The sequence below is a fragment of the Astyanax mexicanus genome, chromosome 6 (genome assembly GCF_023375975.1).
Source record: "Astyanax mexicanus isolate ESR-SI-001 chromosome 6, AstMex3_surface, whole genome shotgun sequence".
Taxonomy (NCBI): Eukaryota; Metazoa; Chordata; class Actinopteri; order Characiformes; family Acestrorhamphidae; genus Astyanax; species Astyanax mexicanus.
In genome coordinates, this window is record NC_064413.1 from 54247934 (window position 1) to 54264624 (window position 16691).

General features: G+C 37.0%; 1 protein-coding gene across 4 annotated transcripts in view; it reads right to left on the reverse strand.

Moving 5' to 3' along the window:
- The window catches only part of col11a1a (collagen, type XI, alpha 1a), a 193666-nt gene that overhangs the window by 40517 nt on the left and 136458 nt on the right, over positions 1 to 16691 (reverse strand). For all 4 annotated transcript variants that reach the window (XM_049480869.1, XM_049480871.1, XM_049480870.1 and 1 more), the window contains 6 exons: positions 16290 to 16343; positions 12817 to 12924; positions 11624 to 11731; positions 8687 to 8740; positions 7344 to 7397; positions 7130 to 7237 (listed from right to left, as the gene is read on the reverse strand). In XM_049480869.1, the coding sequence (XP_049336826.1) occupies positions 7130 to 7237; positions 7344 to 7397; positions 8687 to 8740; positions 11624 to 11731; positions 12817 to 12924; positions 16290 to 16343 (486 nt within the window). The remainder of the gene's footprint in view (positions 1 to 7129; positions 7238 to 7343; positions 7398 to 8686; positions 8741 to 11623; positions 11732 to 12816; positions 12925 to 16289; positions 16344 to 16691) is intronic.

The window sequence follows — 16691 nt, forward strand, 5'->3', positions numbered from 1 at the left end:
TTAGTCCAAAATTGACCATGTTTATGTTTGTTTATTAATTAAATTAAAGCTCTCATAATTTGATCATTGCTAACTTTAAGATTGCTCCAAATATATTACTAAGGTTTTTTCTTAAGTATGAATTAAGCATCCTTATTTTAAGGGTTATAAGGTGAATTCTGGAAATCTGGAGTACATGTGGGTCTGTATTGTTGTATATGTTGTTTTTCACTGGATTTAAGGCGCAGAGAGAGGAGAGGATTAAAGTCTGGTTTTAAGGTGCAGAGAGAGGATTTAAGTCTGGTTTTAAGGCGCAGAGAGAGGATTTAAGTCTGGTTTTAAGGCGCAGAGAGAGGATTTAAGTCTGGTTTTAAGGCGCAGAGAGAGGATTTAAATCTGGTTTTAAGGCGCAGAGAGATGAGAGGATTTAAGTCTGGTTTTAAGGTGCAGAGAGAGGATTTAAGTCTGGTTTTAAGGCGCAGAGAGAGGATTTAAGTCTGGTTTTAAGGCGCAGAGAGAGGATTTAAATCTGGTTTTAAGGCGCAGAGAGATGAGAGGATTTAAGTCTGGTTTTAAGGCGCAGAGAGAGGATTTAAGTCTGGTTTTAAGGAGCAGAGAGGAGAAGATTTAAGTCTGGATTTAAGGCGCAGAGAGAGGAGAAGATTTAAGTCTGGTTTAAAGGAGCAGAGAGGATTTAAGTCTGGTTTTGAGGCCCAGAGAGAGGAGAGGATTTAAGTCTGGTTTTAAGGCGCAGAGAGAAGATTTATGTCTGGTTTTAAGGTGCAGAGAGAGGAGAGGATTTAAGTCTGGTTTTAAGGTGCAGAGAGAGGAGAGGATTTAAGTCTGGTTTTAAGGAGCAGAGAGGATTTAAGTCTGGTTTTAAGGCACAGAGAGAAGATTTATGTCTGGTTTTAAGGCGCAGAGAGAGGATTTAAGCCTGGATTTAAGGAGCAGACAGAGGATTTAAGTCTGGTTTTAAGGCGCAGAGAGAAGATTTATGTTTGGTTTTAAGGCGCAGAGAGAGGATTTAAGTCTGGTTTTAAGGCGCAGAGAGAGGAGAGGATTTAAGTCTGGTTTTAAGGCGCAGAGAGAGGATTTAAGCCTGGTTTTAAGGCGCAGAGAGAGGAGAGCATTTAAGTCTGGTTTTAAGGCGCAGAGAGAGGATTTAAGCCTGGTTTTAAGGCGCAGAGAGAGGAGAGGATTTAAGCCTGGTTTTAAGGCGCAGAGAGAGGATTTAAGTCTGGTTTTAAGGCGCAGAGAGAGGAGAGGATTTAAGTCTGGTTTTAAGGCGCAGAGAGAGGATTTAAGCCTGGTTTTAAGGCGCAGAGAGAGGAGAGGATTTAAGTCTGATTTTAAGGCACAGAGAGAGGATTTAAGACTGGTTTTAAGGTGCAGAGAGAGGAGAGGATTTAAGCCTGGTTTTAAGGCGCAGAGAGAGGATTTAAGTCTGGTTTTAAGGTGCAGAGAGAGGATGCACACCGTGGCCTGAAGCCTACTGGAGCAGGTCAGTCAATGTAATTAATGAAATGTAAATGGAAGTGCATTACGCCCAATTAAAACTCAATTGAGCTGAATGGCTCTGAGGTTTGGAGGCGTGCTGGCGGGGCTTATCGATGCAGTTGATGTAATTCCATTAGCGCGGTGATTCCAGTGCAGGGAAGCGAGAAGCTAATATATTTATGATGGACGGAGGGGCTGAAGATGCTCCTGACTGGATGAATCCTTTATTATTATCAAGTAGAAAGGCTGACATGATGAAAGGCGTAATTACAGCATATCTCAACAAAGCCTGCATTACTGGAACCTACAGCTATAGGGTCTCATTATAATAATATACAATCGTTATATATGTGTGTGTCACCAGCGTACAAACTTCACTGTAAAAACTTAAACTGATACAGTTTAAGTGCACTGAAAAAAATGAAGCGTAAAATATACTTAAAAAAAGTTTTCAACTTTCTGCATTTGCTTTTTTTAAGTAAATTTAATTTAATGTAAATTTAAGTAACTTCAATTCTGTTTCAAGACTTAAATGTTACATAGAGTAAATAAATTTACTTTTTTTAAGTAAATTTTATGAATATTTTTTTTCAGTAGGGATCTCAATTTATGTTTATTAGATAAAATATTATTGCAATATTAGTTAATGATCTACAGCTGAAACTAGTTAAATAGTCTGCTGGTAAGCATGAAGCAGTTAGACAGTCACTCCACTCTAGAGCTGTTTTTATATAGTGTAATTTTACAGCTCCAGACCGGCCCTACAGTCTAACTGCAGCTCGTCAGTTCTTGTGGAGATATCAGCCACAGACTAAACATCTTACACAATATTCAGTTACTTTTATTTCCAATTTTTTACACTCAAAGTGAGATAAAAGTGAAATAACTAATTCTGTCAACATTACTGCATCCACAAATCTAGAAACACTGACATGTTAATTTTTTGTTTTGCAAATTATTAAACCATTTGACCAATTTTGGCCCCAAATTCACTCTTTTTACAGAGCTTAGAGAAGTATTAACAGTTTTATTTAGCGATGTTATCACAATGTGTCTGTACTACTGTTGAGATCAGAAGGTAGATTACTTTTTATTTATGCTTAAATAAAATTAAGCATTAAATCTGAAATATATTTACTTGGTTAGGTTATAGTTAATGAATCGATTAATATGGGATTTGGGAAATTATAGATAATATAATAGAAATATTATACACAATTTTAACACATAATCTCTTGAGGCTCCTGGTAAGCATTCAGCAGTTAGACAGTCACTCCACTCTGTGTAGAGCTGTGTAGTTGTATAAGTTTCTGTGTGAGAAAGAAGGGAAAGGTAAATTTATCAGAACTGTGTTTTTATATAGTGTAATTTTACAGCTCCAGACCGGCCCTACAGTCTAACTGCTGCTGATCAGTTCTTCTGGAGACATCTGGTAAAGATCATTTTCTTTTTTCTATGTTTAAATTGAGATAAAAGTGAGATAAAAGTAAAATAACTAATTCTGTCAACAGTATTGCATTTACAAATCTGGAAACATTGACGTGTTAATTTTTTGTTTAGCAAATAATTGAGCCATTTGACCAATTTTGGCCACAACTTTTCTCTTTTTCCTTATTAGCTGTTTTATTTAGCGATGTTAACGCAATGTGTCTGTACTACTGTCGAGTTCAGAAGGTAGATTACTTTTATTATTTATTATTATTTATGCTTAAATAAAATGGATTAAATCTCATAACTACCTCAAATATCTTAACTAGGTTAAGATATCAGTTAATTGATTGGATAATATTTTAAACAATCGTAATTTAAGGTGTGGCAGACATAATGCAAAATATTTGCAAATATAAAACATTATATTTAGATCAAGCCTGTTGATTGGTCTGGCATAGTGCAGTCAAACGATTGACAAAACTTGCTAGTGGATTTGGACTCATATCGTATATAATATACAGCGCTAGAAAAAAATAAGAGAGCACTTAAAACCTCTGGAATATAATCAAGAGGAAGATGGATGATCACAAACCATCAAACCACCAAACTGAACTGCTTGAATGTTTTGCACCAGGAGTAAAGCAGCATAAAGTTATCCAAAAGCAGTGTGTAAGACTGGTGGAGGAGAACATGATGCCAAAATGCATGAGAACTGTGGTTAAAAAACAGGGTTATTCCACCAAATATTGATTTCTGAACTCTTAAAATGTCTTGTTTTCTTTGCATTATTTGAGGTCTAAAAGCTCTGCATCTTTTTTGTTATTTCAGCCATTTCTCATTTTCTGCTAATTATTAATATTATAGAAATATTATAAATTTTAACACACAATTTCCTGAGTTTCAAGCATGCAGCAGTTAGATAGGGTTGTGTAGTTGTGTACTTTTCTGTGTAAGAAAGAAGAGAAAGGTAAAATTGTTCAGAAGTCTGTTTTTATATAGTGTAATTTTACAGCTCTAGACCGGCCCTACAGTCTAACTGCTACTGATTAAGTGTAAGGCGATCATCAGTTCAGATCCTACCGAGTAATTCTATGGGTATAGACAGTAATTCTGATGATACAGACAGTAATTCTATGGGTATAGACAGTAATTCTGATGATATAGACAGTAATTCTATGGGTATAGGCAGTAATTCTGATGATCTAGACAGTAATTCTATGGGTATAGGCAGTAATTATGTGGGTATAGACAGTATTTATATGGGTATAGACAGTAATTCTATGGGTGTAGACAGTAATTCTATGGGTATAGACAGTAATTCTGACGGTCAGATGATAAATTCTACACAGTTTTAGCTGCTTCTTCACACTCTACACACATTCAGCCTCTTAAATGTCATGAGAAGAGCAATTCTGGAATTTAGGCAGAAGCCTAATAATGACAAAGATGTGCAAAGCAGATAAGCAGCGAATGCGTGCTCATCTCCAGAGCACCCCAATTACGCCTCAAAGGCAAATCAATGAATACCAATGAAGAGATTTCTGCAGAATTAACTGCCCCGACTTCACGCTAATGCCTCCACGGCTGAGTCAGAGATCTCCGCTAAAACCAGCGTAATCAGCTCTGTTACAGATCACGCTCTGAGATAAGAGAGGCGTGATGATGTAGGAATACAGTTAGCATCATGCTAATCTGCTGGGGGGGCTATACAGTACTGTATACAGTTTGCTTTTATTAGCTATTAGCTACATTAGCTACAGAACTGATGTTAAAACATTCAGCTGTTTTTAATATTTTAATATATTTTAATATTTTATATAGCTTTAATTTAAAAGTAGTATTACAGTATAAGTCCTTTAATAAAAAAAAGTGTAGATATGAGTAGAGGTGACTCCAGTATATGATTCTAAACTAACTAAGAAACTGGAGAACATGATAAATTTGATATAAAATTAAAGTCCAGAAATCTGTATACTGTATACTTTAAAGCAAGCAAATAAAAACCTGAAGCAGATAACTCTTAATAAAATTATATACAGGCTTATGTGTTATAAACATATTAAAAATGACAGCATTATTTATTATTTGCAATATAGTTGTGTCCTTTTAGTTTTTTTTTAAGCTTAAAACTAAAAAGGAAAACTACTAAACATTTGAACTATTAAACTTTTAACATATTAAAAGTGTTTCTTGTATTTGCAGCTTTAAGTAATCTTTTTAATCTACAACAACATTAGTTACTATTTAAATAAATTGCCTTTAAATTGTGTTAAATAGTGAGTTTTAATAGTGCAAAACTTGCTGGTGGATTTGAACTCACATCTTATTATATGAGATTTGCCCACTATGGATAAATTAATAAAATAGGATCTTTTAAAGATTCAGTGTTAAATGGTGAGTTTTAATCGTGCAAAACGTTTCATTGTAGTATGAAACATACTTTGCCATCATTTGACATTATTAGATAATTATTGAGTGTTCTTACTGGCATAATGCAGTCAAATGACCCACAAAACTTGCTGGTGGATTTGGACTCATTTTGACGTATTATTTGAGTTTTAAATTGTTAAAATAGGTCTTTCAAAATAAAAGATCCACTGTTAAATAGTGAGTTTTAATCGTGAAAATATTTCTATGTTATAAGATACATCATTTGCCATCATTTTCCTTTTTTAGAAGAATTATACTCTTTTACTGGCATAATGCAGTCAAATGACCTGCTGGTGGATTTGGAGTCATATCTTATTATATGAGATTTAAATGGTTAAAACAGGTTTTTCACAATAAAAGATCCAGTGTTAAATAGTGAGTCATAATCTTTTAAATGTCATATGATACATAATTTGCCATAAATTGACATTATTAGATATTTATTATTGTGTGTTTTTACTGGCACAATGCAGTCAAATGACCCACAAGACTTGCTGGTGGATTTGGACTCATTTGGACGTATTATTTGAGTTTTAAATTGTTAAAATAGGTCTTTCAAAATAAAAGATCCAGTGTTAAATAGTGAGTTTTAATCATGCAAAATGCTCAAATGTTTTTGCCATAATTTGACAATTTTAGATAAAGAACAGTGTGTTTATACTGGCATAATGCAGTTAAAACTTGCTGGTGGATTTGGACTCACATCTTATTATATGAGTTTTGCCCAACTATAGATATATGGTTAGAAGAGGGTCTTTCAAAATAAAAGATCCAGTGTTAAACAGTGAGATTTAATCATGTAAAACATTTAACTGTCACTTAATAAATAATTTAACATAATTTGCCATTTTTAGATAAATTATACTGTGTTTTTACTGGCATAGTCCAGTCAAATAACCCACAAAACCTGGTGGTGGATTTGGACTCATATTTTATTATATGAGTTTTGCCCACCATGGATAAATGGGTAAAAGAGGGTCTTTCAAAATAAAAGATCCAGTTTTAAATAGGGAGTTTAAATTGTGCTAAATATAATACATAATTTGTCATACATTGACTCTATAAGATAATTATAGTGTGGTTTTACTGGCATAATGCAGTCAAATGACTGACAAAACTTGCTGGTGGATTTGGACTCACAACTTATTATATGAGTTTTAAATGGTTAAAACTGATTGTTCTAAATAACAGACCCACTGTTAAACAGTGAGTTTTAATTGTCATATGACACTTAATTTGGCTTAATTTGCCATTTTTAGATAAGTAATAGTGTGTTTTCACAGACATTATGCAATTAAATGACCTACAAAACTTGCTGGCTTAGTATATGAGTTTTGCCCACCATGGATAAAATAGAATTAAAATAGGGTGTTTCACAATAAAAGATCCAGTGTTAAATAGTGAGTTTTAATTATGTAAAATGCTGGATAAATGGATAAATGGTTAAAATAGGGTCTTTTAAAAATAAACCAGTGTTATCAAATATCTAGTGTTAAATATTATGTTTTATTCGTGCAAAATGTTTCATTGTAATATGATACATACTTTACCCTAAATTAAAATAATTAGATAAATAATAGTGTTTTTATTGTGTTAAATTTGGAGGTTAAGTGCAAGTTATGGTGTATGCAACATTCTATATATGTACTGAATATATGTATATGAATGAAACCCTTTAATTTTTAATATAGCAATGTTTCTAAAGTTATGAATGGTAGGAAATATATATAGTAGATTTTAGAATGTGATTATTAGGGTAAAGGTTGGTTCTGGATCTGGATGGACTGACCTGCAGGCCGATGGGTCCTGGTGGTCCTGGGAAACCTCTGGATCCTTCATCTCCCTTCTGCCCGAACATACCCTGCTGCCCTCGTGGACCGGGCTCTCCGTCAGCACCCTGCATGAATAAATATGATATAAACATTAGCAACTAGCTAAAATTAGATATTACTTTATTATTTATAAAAGTACTCTCAGCGGTTCTAATGTTCAGTGATACTCACCGCAGGTCCAGGAGCTCCAATCGGACCCTGCAGACCCGCCGGACCCGGTGGACCCTGGTAATAAAACAAGCAGAGGAGGGTTACACTCATAGCTTAGCGATTAGCGTTAGCTCAGTTCAGTTTTAGTCAAAAACAGTGAATCAGTTATGCACTGTAAGTTTACAAGTCTATAAGTCACTATTTAACTTGTTTATCTTTATTACTTTATCTTTAAGCATATTTATTACTTAAAGAGATTAATGTAATTTGAGCACTGTGTGTTTGACACTAAACTCATATCAATAATTTATAATACATTAAAAATGCTTGTGCCAAGAGTAATGCTTGCGTACTAGTAGGGAAAGCCTGCCTCAATGAGGAGATCTGCGCAAGCGCAGTAGCCAGAACAAGCGGAAAAAAATATGTTTTTTGTGAGTTATTCTCATTCCCCTCTGTTTTGAGTGTGCCTCTGAAAAACCTCCATATAAAGGGTCTTTTGTAGCTCTAAAACATCCCCTAACCTATCCCTCCAGCCTCTAGGTGTGAACATGTGATAGAACTAAAAGGGGTAAAATGGAATTGAGCCATTATCATACGTTTCTGGAAACTTGGGGACTGATCTAATGATAAGCAAAATAAGCTAATTTCTTGTGTCTATGGTCTGCACAGAGTGGTCTGACTACAGCTGAACATGTTCAGTGTGTAAGTACATGTTATATGTTATGTTATATAATGTTATATGCTAGATTCAAAGTATTGTGCAAATGTTTTAGGCACCTGTGGGAATTTCGGTAAAGAAAAAGTAGCTTCTTATCTGTGCACTAAGTGTTTATTAGCTCAGTAAAACACATTACAGCATTACAATAAATACAAACAGCAATTTTACCAAAATCAGAACTTTTACAGCCCTGTTTTCCTTCCTTAAAACATCTCCTAAAATGTCCTCCTCATCTGAGTTTAATAGAGTTATTTCCAGTTCTCATCATATCAATATCTGGTAAATCAGGTGAGCTGCTGATGGAACTGAACATAATATACACAGGCTGGCTGAGGAGCATCCAGGAGAAATCTGGATCTGGAATCTCTACACTTTGTTCTTCAGCTTCAGACTCACAGGATATAAAAACATACTTATAGTTAAAAATGAGAAATTCTTGTTACTTTTTACTGTATTTATGTTTTTGTATTTGCATCTGTTTAAATCATATGTGGTGTTTTTTTTTTTTTCAGCCAAAAACACTCGTATTGCTGAGATAAATGAACTCAGGTAATTTGCTTAGGTGCCTAAAACTTACTTGTGCACAGTAGTAGTGTATATGAGCTGAACTGTTGTTGGTTGAAGGTGCGTTTCTGGAGAGACTCACCTGTTCACCTTTATCAGCTTTGCTTCCCTTCTGTCCGGGCTCTCCCACCTCTCCCTGAAACACACACAGCACAGGTATTAAACCCAGCGCTCCCCCGGCGCTGAGCGTAAACAGAGCGTAGCGGGAGCGTGAGATACAGAGATTCAGTAATTGATTGTTTGGCGTGTGATGGTGCGCTGCTGGTGCGAGGGATAATTGTGCGGCGTGGGCGTGAGCGGAGAGGAGCTCGGAGGGAGACGACACTGAGAGCGGATTTACTGTCAATTAAATCATCAACACCAGCTTCAAACTCCACAATAATACAATACAGAGTCTCTTAAAAAACCTGCTGACGGATCTATAGATAGTTCAGCCCTGTGAAGTTCCAGATTTTAGATGTTTTATAATAAATAATATTAAACTTAATATATGAATTGGATTTTTGCTCTTTTTCATATTTCAACCTGTTGATTTGCACTTTAAAGATGTCTAAATGTTTGCAGACACCCTTTCTATTTATCTTTTCAAACTTAGATTAGCTTAGATTTCCAGTATTTTGTCTAAGAGTGTGTTTTTAGTGACGTTTCTCCAGCACTAAGGCTGGGAGCAGCAGAATTAGCATTAGCCGCTAACCTCAGCGATAGACTGAGAAACCCTAGAGTGTTCCAGTAACCCAGGGCGCTATTAGCTAGCGGTTCGTTTCTCTTAGCTTCTTTTAGCTACAGTCCAATATACTCGCCTCTGAACGGTGAAACACCTAGCACTGCAGTTAGCAGCTAATGCTAATGCTAATGCTAATACTGCTCCAGCCTTAGTGCTGGAGAAACTTCACTGAAAAATTACACTAATAACGCTGTACTTCAGCTGAGTGGCTTTACTGCTGCTTAATATCTGACTGGTAGAATTCGGATTATAGTCCAAAAAATACAGAATAAAGTGTACCATTCCACCTTAAATTCTACTTAAATTCAGTGGGTTTTTTTAAGGCACTCAGAACTTTTAGATGTCTTCAGCTTTTAAGGTGGAACAGATTGTTCAAATAAGAATCCAGGTTTAGTTTTATAGTTTTTTGTTGACCGTTTTCTGTTACTTCACAATATAAGCAGGAATATATATTTTTATATATATTTTTACAGTGAGTCCAAGAAGTATTTGATCCCTTGCTGATTTTCTTCGTTGGCCCACTAATAAAGACATGATCATTCTATACTTTTAATGGTAGATGTATTCTTACATGGAGAGACAGAATATTAAAAAGAAAATCCAGAAAATAAATCTAAGGAATATATATTAATTGATTTGTATTTCATGGAGTGAAATAAGTATTTGATCCCTTAGTATTCATTAGCAGTTCTGGCTTTTACAGACCAGTTACTTATCAACTTGTTACCTGACCTGAAGCCACCTGTTCTCACTAATCACTTGTGTGAAAAACACCTGTCCACAGAATCAGACAGATCACACAGATTTCAAGTCTCCAACAATGATCATTTGAAAGATGAACCAAGTTATTGGGAGAAGGTTTTGTGGTCAGACGAGACCAAAATTGAACTTTTTGGCCTCAACTCCACCCGCCATGTGTGGAGGAAGAAAAATGCTGCCTATGACCCCAAGAACACTGTGCCCACCGTCAAGCATGGAGGTGGAAGCATAATGTTTTGGGGGTGTTTCTCTGCCAAGGGTACAGGGCTACTTCACCGCATCACTGGGAAGATGGATGGAGCCATGTACCGCACAATCCTGAGGGACAACCTCCTCCCCTCTGCCAAGGATCTGAAAATGGGCCGTGGTTGGGTCTTCCAACATGATAACGACCCTAACCATACAGCAAAGGCAACAAAGGATTGGCTCAAGAAAAATCACATTAAGGTCATGGAGCGGCCCAGCCAGTCGCCAGACCTCAATCCGATCGAAAATCTATGGAGGGAGCTGAAGGTCAGAGTTGCCAAGCGACAGCCCACCAACCTTCATGATTTAGAGAGGATCTGCAAAGAAGAGTGGGCCAAAATTCCCCCTGGTGTGTGTGCTAAACTTGTAGTTAACTACAACAAACGTCTCACCGCTGTGCTTGCAAACAAAGGCTTTGCCACTAAGTATTGAGTGTGTTTGGCAAGAGGGATCAAATACTTATTTTCCTCATTGAAATACAAATTAATTAAAATATATTCTTTAAAATTATATTCTGGATTTTTGTCTTGATATTCTGTCTCTCCATGTTAGAATATATCTACCATTAAAAGTGCAGAAGGATAGTGTCTTTATTAGTGGGCAAACAAAGAAAATCAGCAAGGGATCAAATACTTCTTGGACTCACTGTATATATATATATTTTAAAGCACTTGTAAAACATCTACTAAGATAGATGTAATGTATGTAACGTATATATCCCTTTTTAAGTTGAAAAAGAAAATGTGAACAGGAAACTAAATGCGTTATACTTCATATATATATATATATATTATACCTGTGTTAACTTTGATGTATTTTAGTATGTATTTATTGTAGCTAAAACTAAAACTGCACATATATTGATCTCATATTCTTACTGCACTATATACTGAGCCTGTTTCTACAGGTTCAGACTGTAATGGACGGGTCCTGAAGTCTGGGATTTATGATCTTGTAAATGGCAGCTCTAAAGTGGGCACATAACCCAGCCCATATGCCCGTATCCAGGCCAGTTGGCACGGCGGTGTCCCTCGTCCTGATGGAGGACGGTGTCGGAGGAAGATGAACGGAGACGCCGGTGGGCTCTAATGAGATTTAAGGCTGGCGTGGTGCTGCTGCTGATGATGATGATGGATAGGAGGCGGCTGGGAGACGGGAGACGGATGTGTTGTGCAGATGGTCGGGGTGATGAAGATTGATTACGGATGTGATGGGTGCTGTGGGTGCTGTGGGTGAGACGGGTACGATGGGTGACTCGGAGTGAAGCGAGTGAGCGGCGGAGGGACTGACCTTGTCGCCGTCCTCTCCGGGTGGTCCCTGAGGGCCGGGGGGTCCTGGCAGACCCACCGGACCCTGAACTCCATCACGACCAGCAGGACCCTGAGGCCCTTTCTCACCCTGAACACAACCAGATACACACACAGATTTCACATCACGCCAGATACTGGAAAATTCATAGTGGATACTGAATAATACCTAGTCGATAATCAATAATTAATAGTGAATACTGAACAATACACAGTAGTTTATGAATGAATCATAGTACATACTGACTAATCCATAATAGATCATGAATACTTCATAGTAGACACTGAATAGTTCAATGTAAACACTGAATAATGCATAGTAGATACTTAATACTAACTCATAGCAGATACTAAATAATTCATAGTAGATACTGAATAATAACTCGTAGTAGACACTGAATAGTTCATTGTTAATACTGAATTATTCATAGTAGATACAGATTTTTTTCACAAGTAGATACTGAATAATCCATAGTACATAATGCATAGTACATAGTGAATCATTCATAGTAGACACTGGATAATTCATAGTGGGTACTGAATAATGCATATTAGATACTGAATAATGCATATTAGATACTGAATAATTCATAGTAGATACTGAATAATAACTCAGTAGATACTGAATAACTCATAGTAGATACTGAATAATAACTCATAGTAGATACGGAATAATAACTCATAGTAGATACTGAATAATAACTCATAGTAGATACTGAATAATAATTCATAGTAGATACAGAATAATAACTCATAGTAGATACTGAATAATAACTCATAGTAGATACGGAATAATAACTCAGTAGATACTGAATAATAACTCATAGTAGATACTGAATAATAATTCATAGTAGATACTGAATAATAACTCATAGTAGATACTGAATAATAACTCATAGTAGATACTAAATAATACCTAACAAATAACTAATAACTAATAATGGATATTGAACAATACAGTGTAGATAGTACATAGTAGATACTGGATCATTTATAGTAGATACTGAATAATTCATAGTGGATAGTGAATAATTCACAGTAGTTACTAAATGAATCATAATAGATAATAACTCATAGTAGATACAAAACAAATATAGTAGATACTGAATAATTAACATTGGACACCATATAATGTATTGAATATATTGAAACATTTATAGTAAAAAGTGTACTTACAGGTGCTCCTTTCTCTCCGGCTGGTCCCGGGGGTCCCTGAGGTCCTGTGCGCCCTGGTAATCCAATTGGTCCAGCAGGTCCAGCAGCTCCTCTCTCACCAGGTGAACCCTACAGGAGCACCACACATCAAATATCCATTGACTACATGCTAAAATTTTAAACGAGTAGAGTGTTATAATACGATTCAGAGGCTAACTACCAAAATCTGAGCAGATAGCATGCTAGGCTAAAAGCTAACACTAGCTACAGTGTCTTCAGCTTGCTGATCACATCATTTCTTTCTGAGCAAAGATTTAGAAAAAATACTACAATACTACTTGATACAGTGTTAAAACCAAAGCTAAGCTAGGCTAGGCTAGGCTAACTATATGGCTGCAGGTGAGCTGTATTGGTGCTCTAAATGATCCCCCAAAAAACAGAGCTTATTGTTAATTTTCCCCACAAACTGTCCACTAAAAAGGAAAGTTCAAATAACAGGATTGTAAATAGGCTTGTAAAACAACATCTGGGCATTTTATACATTCATTCACTCATTCACCAAGTCATATACATATAATTTATACATTAAACAACATCGTAAACACCTCAAACACTCAATAAATGTAGTTAATACAGCTTTAATGAAATTGAGGGATTATTTTAATATTTAAGATTAAAGTCATTGGCATCCGGATATCTATCGGAGGCTGAGACAGACAGGCTTAATGGAGTCGTGAGAAGAGAGGACTAACAGACAGCTTTAATCAAACCTGGGGAGGAGAGATGGCTCTGCACTGTCAGACTCATCCTCACTCTTCACTGCTCTTATTACAGCTGCAGGGACGCAGCGGACGGCCGGGGAGCTGCTGCATGTTTGGATCTTTGACAGGGTGGCATGTGTGTGTGTGTGTGTTTGTGATATGTGTGTGTGTGTGTGTGTGTGTTAGTGATGGGCATTTAAACCAACCTGGTAATATAAATAACTACATTTTATAATAAACAACATTTTAATATCTGGATGACGGTTATGCTGACATGTCTCTAAACCATCACTGATCATCAGTAAATTTTACATTTCATTTAAAGTAAATCAAGGGATCAGAGTCTGGAGGAAGAGTGGAGAGACACACAGTCCAAACTGCTCGAGGTCTAGTGTGAAGTTTCCACCAATCAGTGATGGTTTGGAGAGACATGTCTGTCATCTGCTGGTGTTGATCCACTGTGTTTTATTATCAAGTCTAAAGTCAGTGCAGTTTTGTTTTCCCACAAAATCTTACTGCACTTCATATCTTACAGCTTCCCTCTGCTACTGACAACTTTTATAGAGATGTGGATTTCATTTTCCAGCAGGATTTTTGATTTTTTGGTTTTCATTGGCTGTAATCTTCATAATCATCAACAATAAAAGAAATAAACACTTAAAATAGATCGCTCTGTGTTTAATACATCTATATCATATATGAGGTATTCTAGTTTTTTGAGATGCACTAGAACCTGAATAATCCGTGATGTGTGTGTGTGTGTGTGTGTGTGTGTGTGTGTGTGTGTGTGTGTGCACCGATGTGGTCGATTGTTCACACAGCTCAGTGGAGATGTCGTGACTCAGCAGTTGCACTGTAGCCGCCAGCAGAAAAGCAAATGATCAAATAACGCTTTTACCATAGAACTAATGATCAATTATTTAAGAATGGTAAGCCAAGCATGTCACACCATCATTAATTACTCTCTCTCTCTCTCTCTCTCTCTCTCTCTTACTTCCTTGACTCTCTCTCTCTTTCTTTCTGTCTTGCTACTTTTCTTCCTCGACTCTCTCTCTCTCTCCTTTCCTTCCTTATCTCTCTCTTTGTCTCTCTCCTTTAGTTCCTCGAATCTCTCTCTGTCTCTCCTTTCTCCTTACTCTCTTTCTCTCCTATCCTTCCTCGACTCTCTCTCTCTTTCTCTCTCCTTTTCTTCCTTAACTCTTTCCCTCCTTTTCTTCCTCAACTTTCTCTCTCTCTCCTTTCCTTTTGCAACTTTCTCTCTCCTTTCCTTCGTCGAGTCTCTCTCTTTCTCTCTCTCCTTCCTCGATTCTCTCTCTCTCTATTCCTTTCTCGACTCTCTCTCTCTTTCTCTCTCTCTCTCTCCTTTCCTTCCTCGACTCCTTCTTTCTCTTCATTTCTTTCCTCGACTCTCTTTCTCTCTCTGTTCTTCCCCTCCTCGACTCTCTCTCCTTTCCTTTCTAAACTTTATCCTTCGTCAAGTCTCTCTCTTTCTTTCTCTCTCCTTTCCTTGCTCGATTCTCTCTCTCTCTCTCTATCCCTTCCTCGACTCTCTTTCTTTCTCTCTCTCTCTCTCCTTTTCTTCCTCGACTCTCTTTCTTTCTCTCTCTCTCCTTTTCTTCCTTGACTCTCTTTCTTTCTCCTTTACTTTCTCAACTCTCTCCCTCTCCTTTCCTTCCTCGACTCTCTCTCTTTCTCTTCATTTCTTTCCTCGACTCTCACTTCCTCTTTTTTCCTTCCTCGACTCTCGCTCTCTCTCTGTTCTTTCCTTCCTTGACCCTCTCTCTCTCTAATTTCCTTCCGTGTCTCTCTCTCTCTCTCTCTCCTTTCCTTCCTCAACAAACTCTCTCTCTTTCTCTCTAATTTTCTTCCTAGACTCTGTCTCCTTTCCTTCCTCACTCTTCCTTCCACTCTTTCTCTCTCCCTTCTCCTTCCTTGATGCTCTCTCTCTCTCTCTCTCTCTCTCGTTTATAGACTGCTGCATCTTTATAGAAATGCTAATGGCTCCTTTATGGCTCTGACACGGCCCGATCTGAAAGTCCTCTCAATGACTCTTCAGCCAGACGCTCTAATCTGCCTCCGGGTCGTCCGCCCCTCTTAAAAAGAGCAATTATGTGCGGACAGTGCTTATCTGCACCACTTTAAAAAAAAGAGAAACCAAGCTGTTTATTAAACAGCAGAACGTCTTTTTAATCCTCGAAGAAAACCGGGGCGATGACGTCTGTCCTGTCAAAATCTGGTAATATCTGGTTTGGCAGCTGTGGTGCAAACATCTGTAAACGTCTGTAAATGTCTGTAAACATTTGTAAACATCTGTAAACATCTTAGTCTGTATTTATGATCCACGGATGTGAATTTAGTGTTAAAAAATAAGAAAAAGTAAAAATGCTGCTGGAGCTTTCTGTTCTTCTGTTTTTATAAAGGCTAAAAACTGCAGGTATTCTCAATGAAAGCCCAATGCTGCTTCATCAAATTCATTCAGCTGGAATTTGATTTTGTGTGTGTTTGTGTGTATTGATGTGTTTGTGTGTATATTCATATGTGTGTGTGTGTGTGTGGCACTAACAGAAACCCACACATCCTCTACTAAAGCCCTAATGGTGCTGAAGAGCCCCTTTCTGAAGCTCCCGCTCGTCCGAGTGATGCTCCCTCAGACTCCTAAATATTGAATGCTGCTTTTGGTGGAAAGAGACGTTTTGCATTAGTGTCACTCAGCCATCGCAGCCGTGTACTTACCACGGGGCCGGGAGGACCCTGAGGACCCTCGCCTCCTTTCAGACCGGCCGGACCCTGCAGAGAGAGAGAGAGAGAGAGAGAGAGAGAGAGAGAGAGAGAGAGAGAGAGAGGGAGAACATATGTTAATCAAACAGTATAGTCACAGTCTTCCATATAAAATGCTTCAAACATGAAGGTCATCTGCGCTCTGCAGGTTTATATCTTTAATCTTTTATATCTATTAGATCTGTGTATTGCCAAGAGCTTGGCTACACTGTAAGCTCAGATAAGTTGAATTTATTTAAATAAATTGAGGAAACTCAAATAAAAATTTGAGTAAGCATAACTTAGAACATCAAGTTATTACAACTAAAGGGAAGCTGATTTAACTTTTTTTTTTGTTGTTATACTGTAAGACCAGAT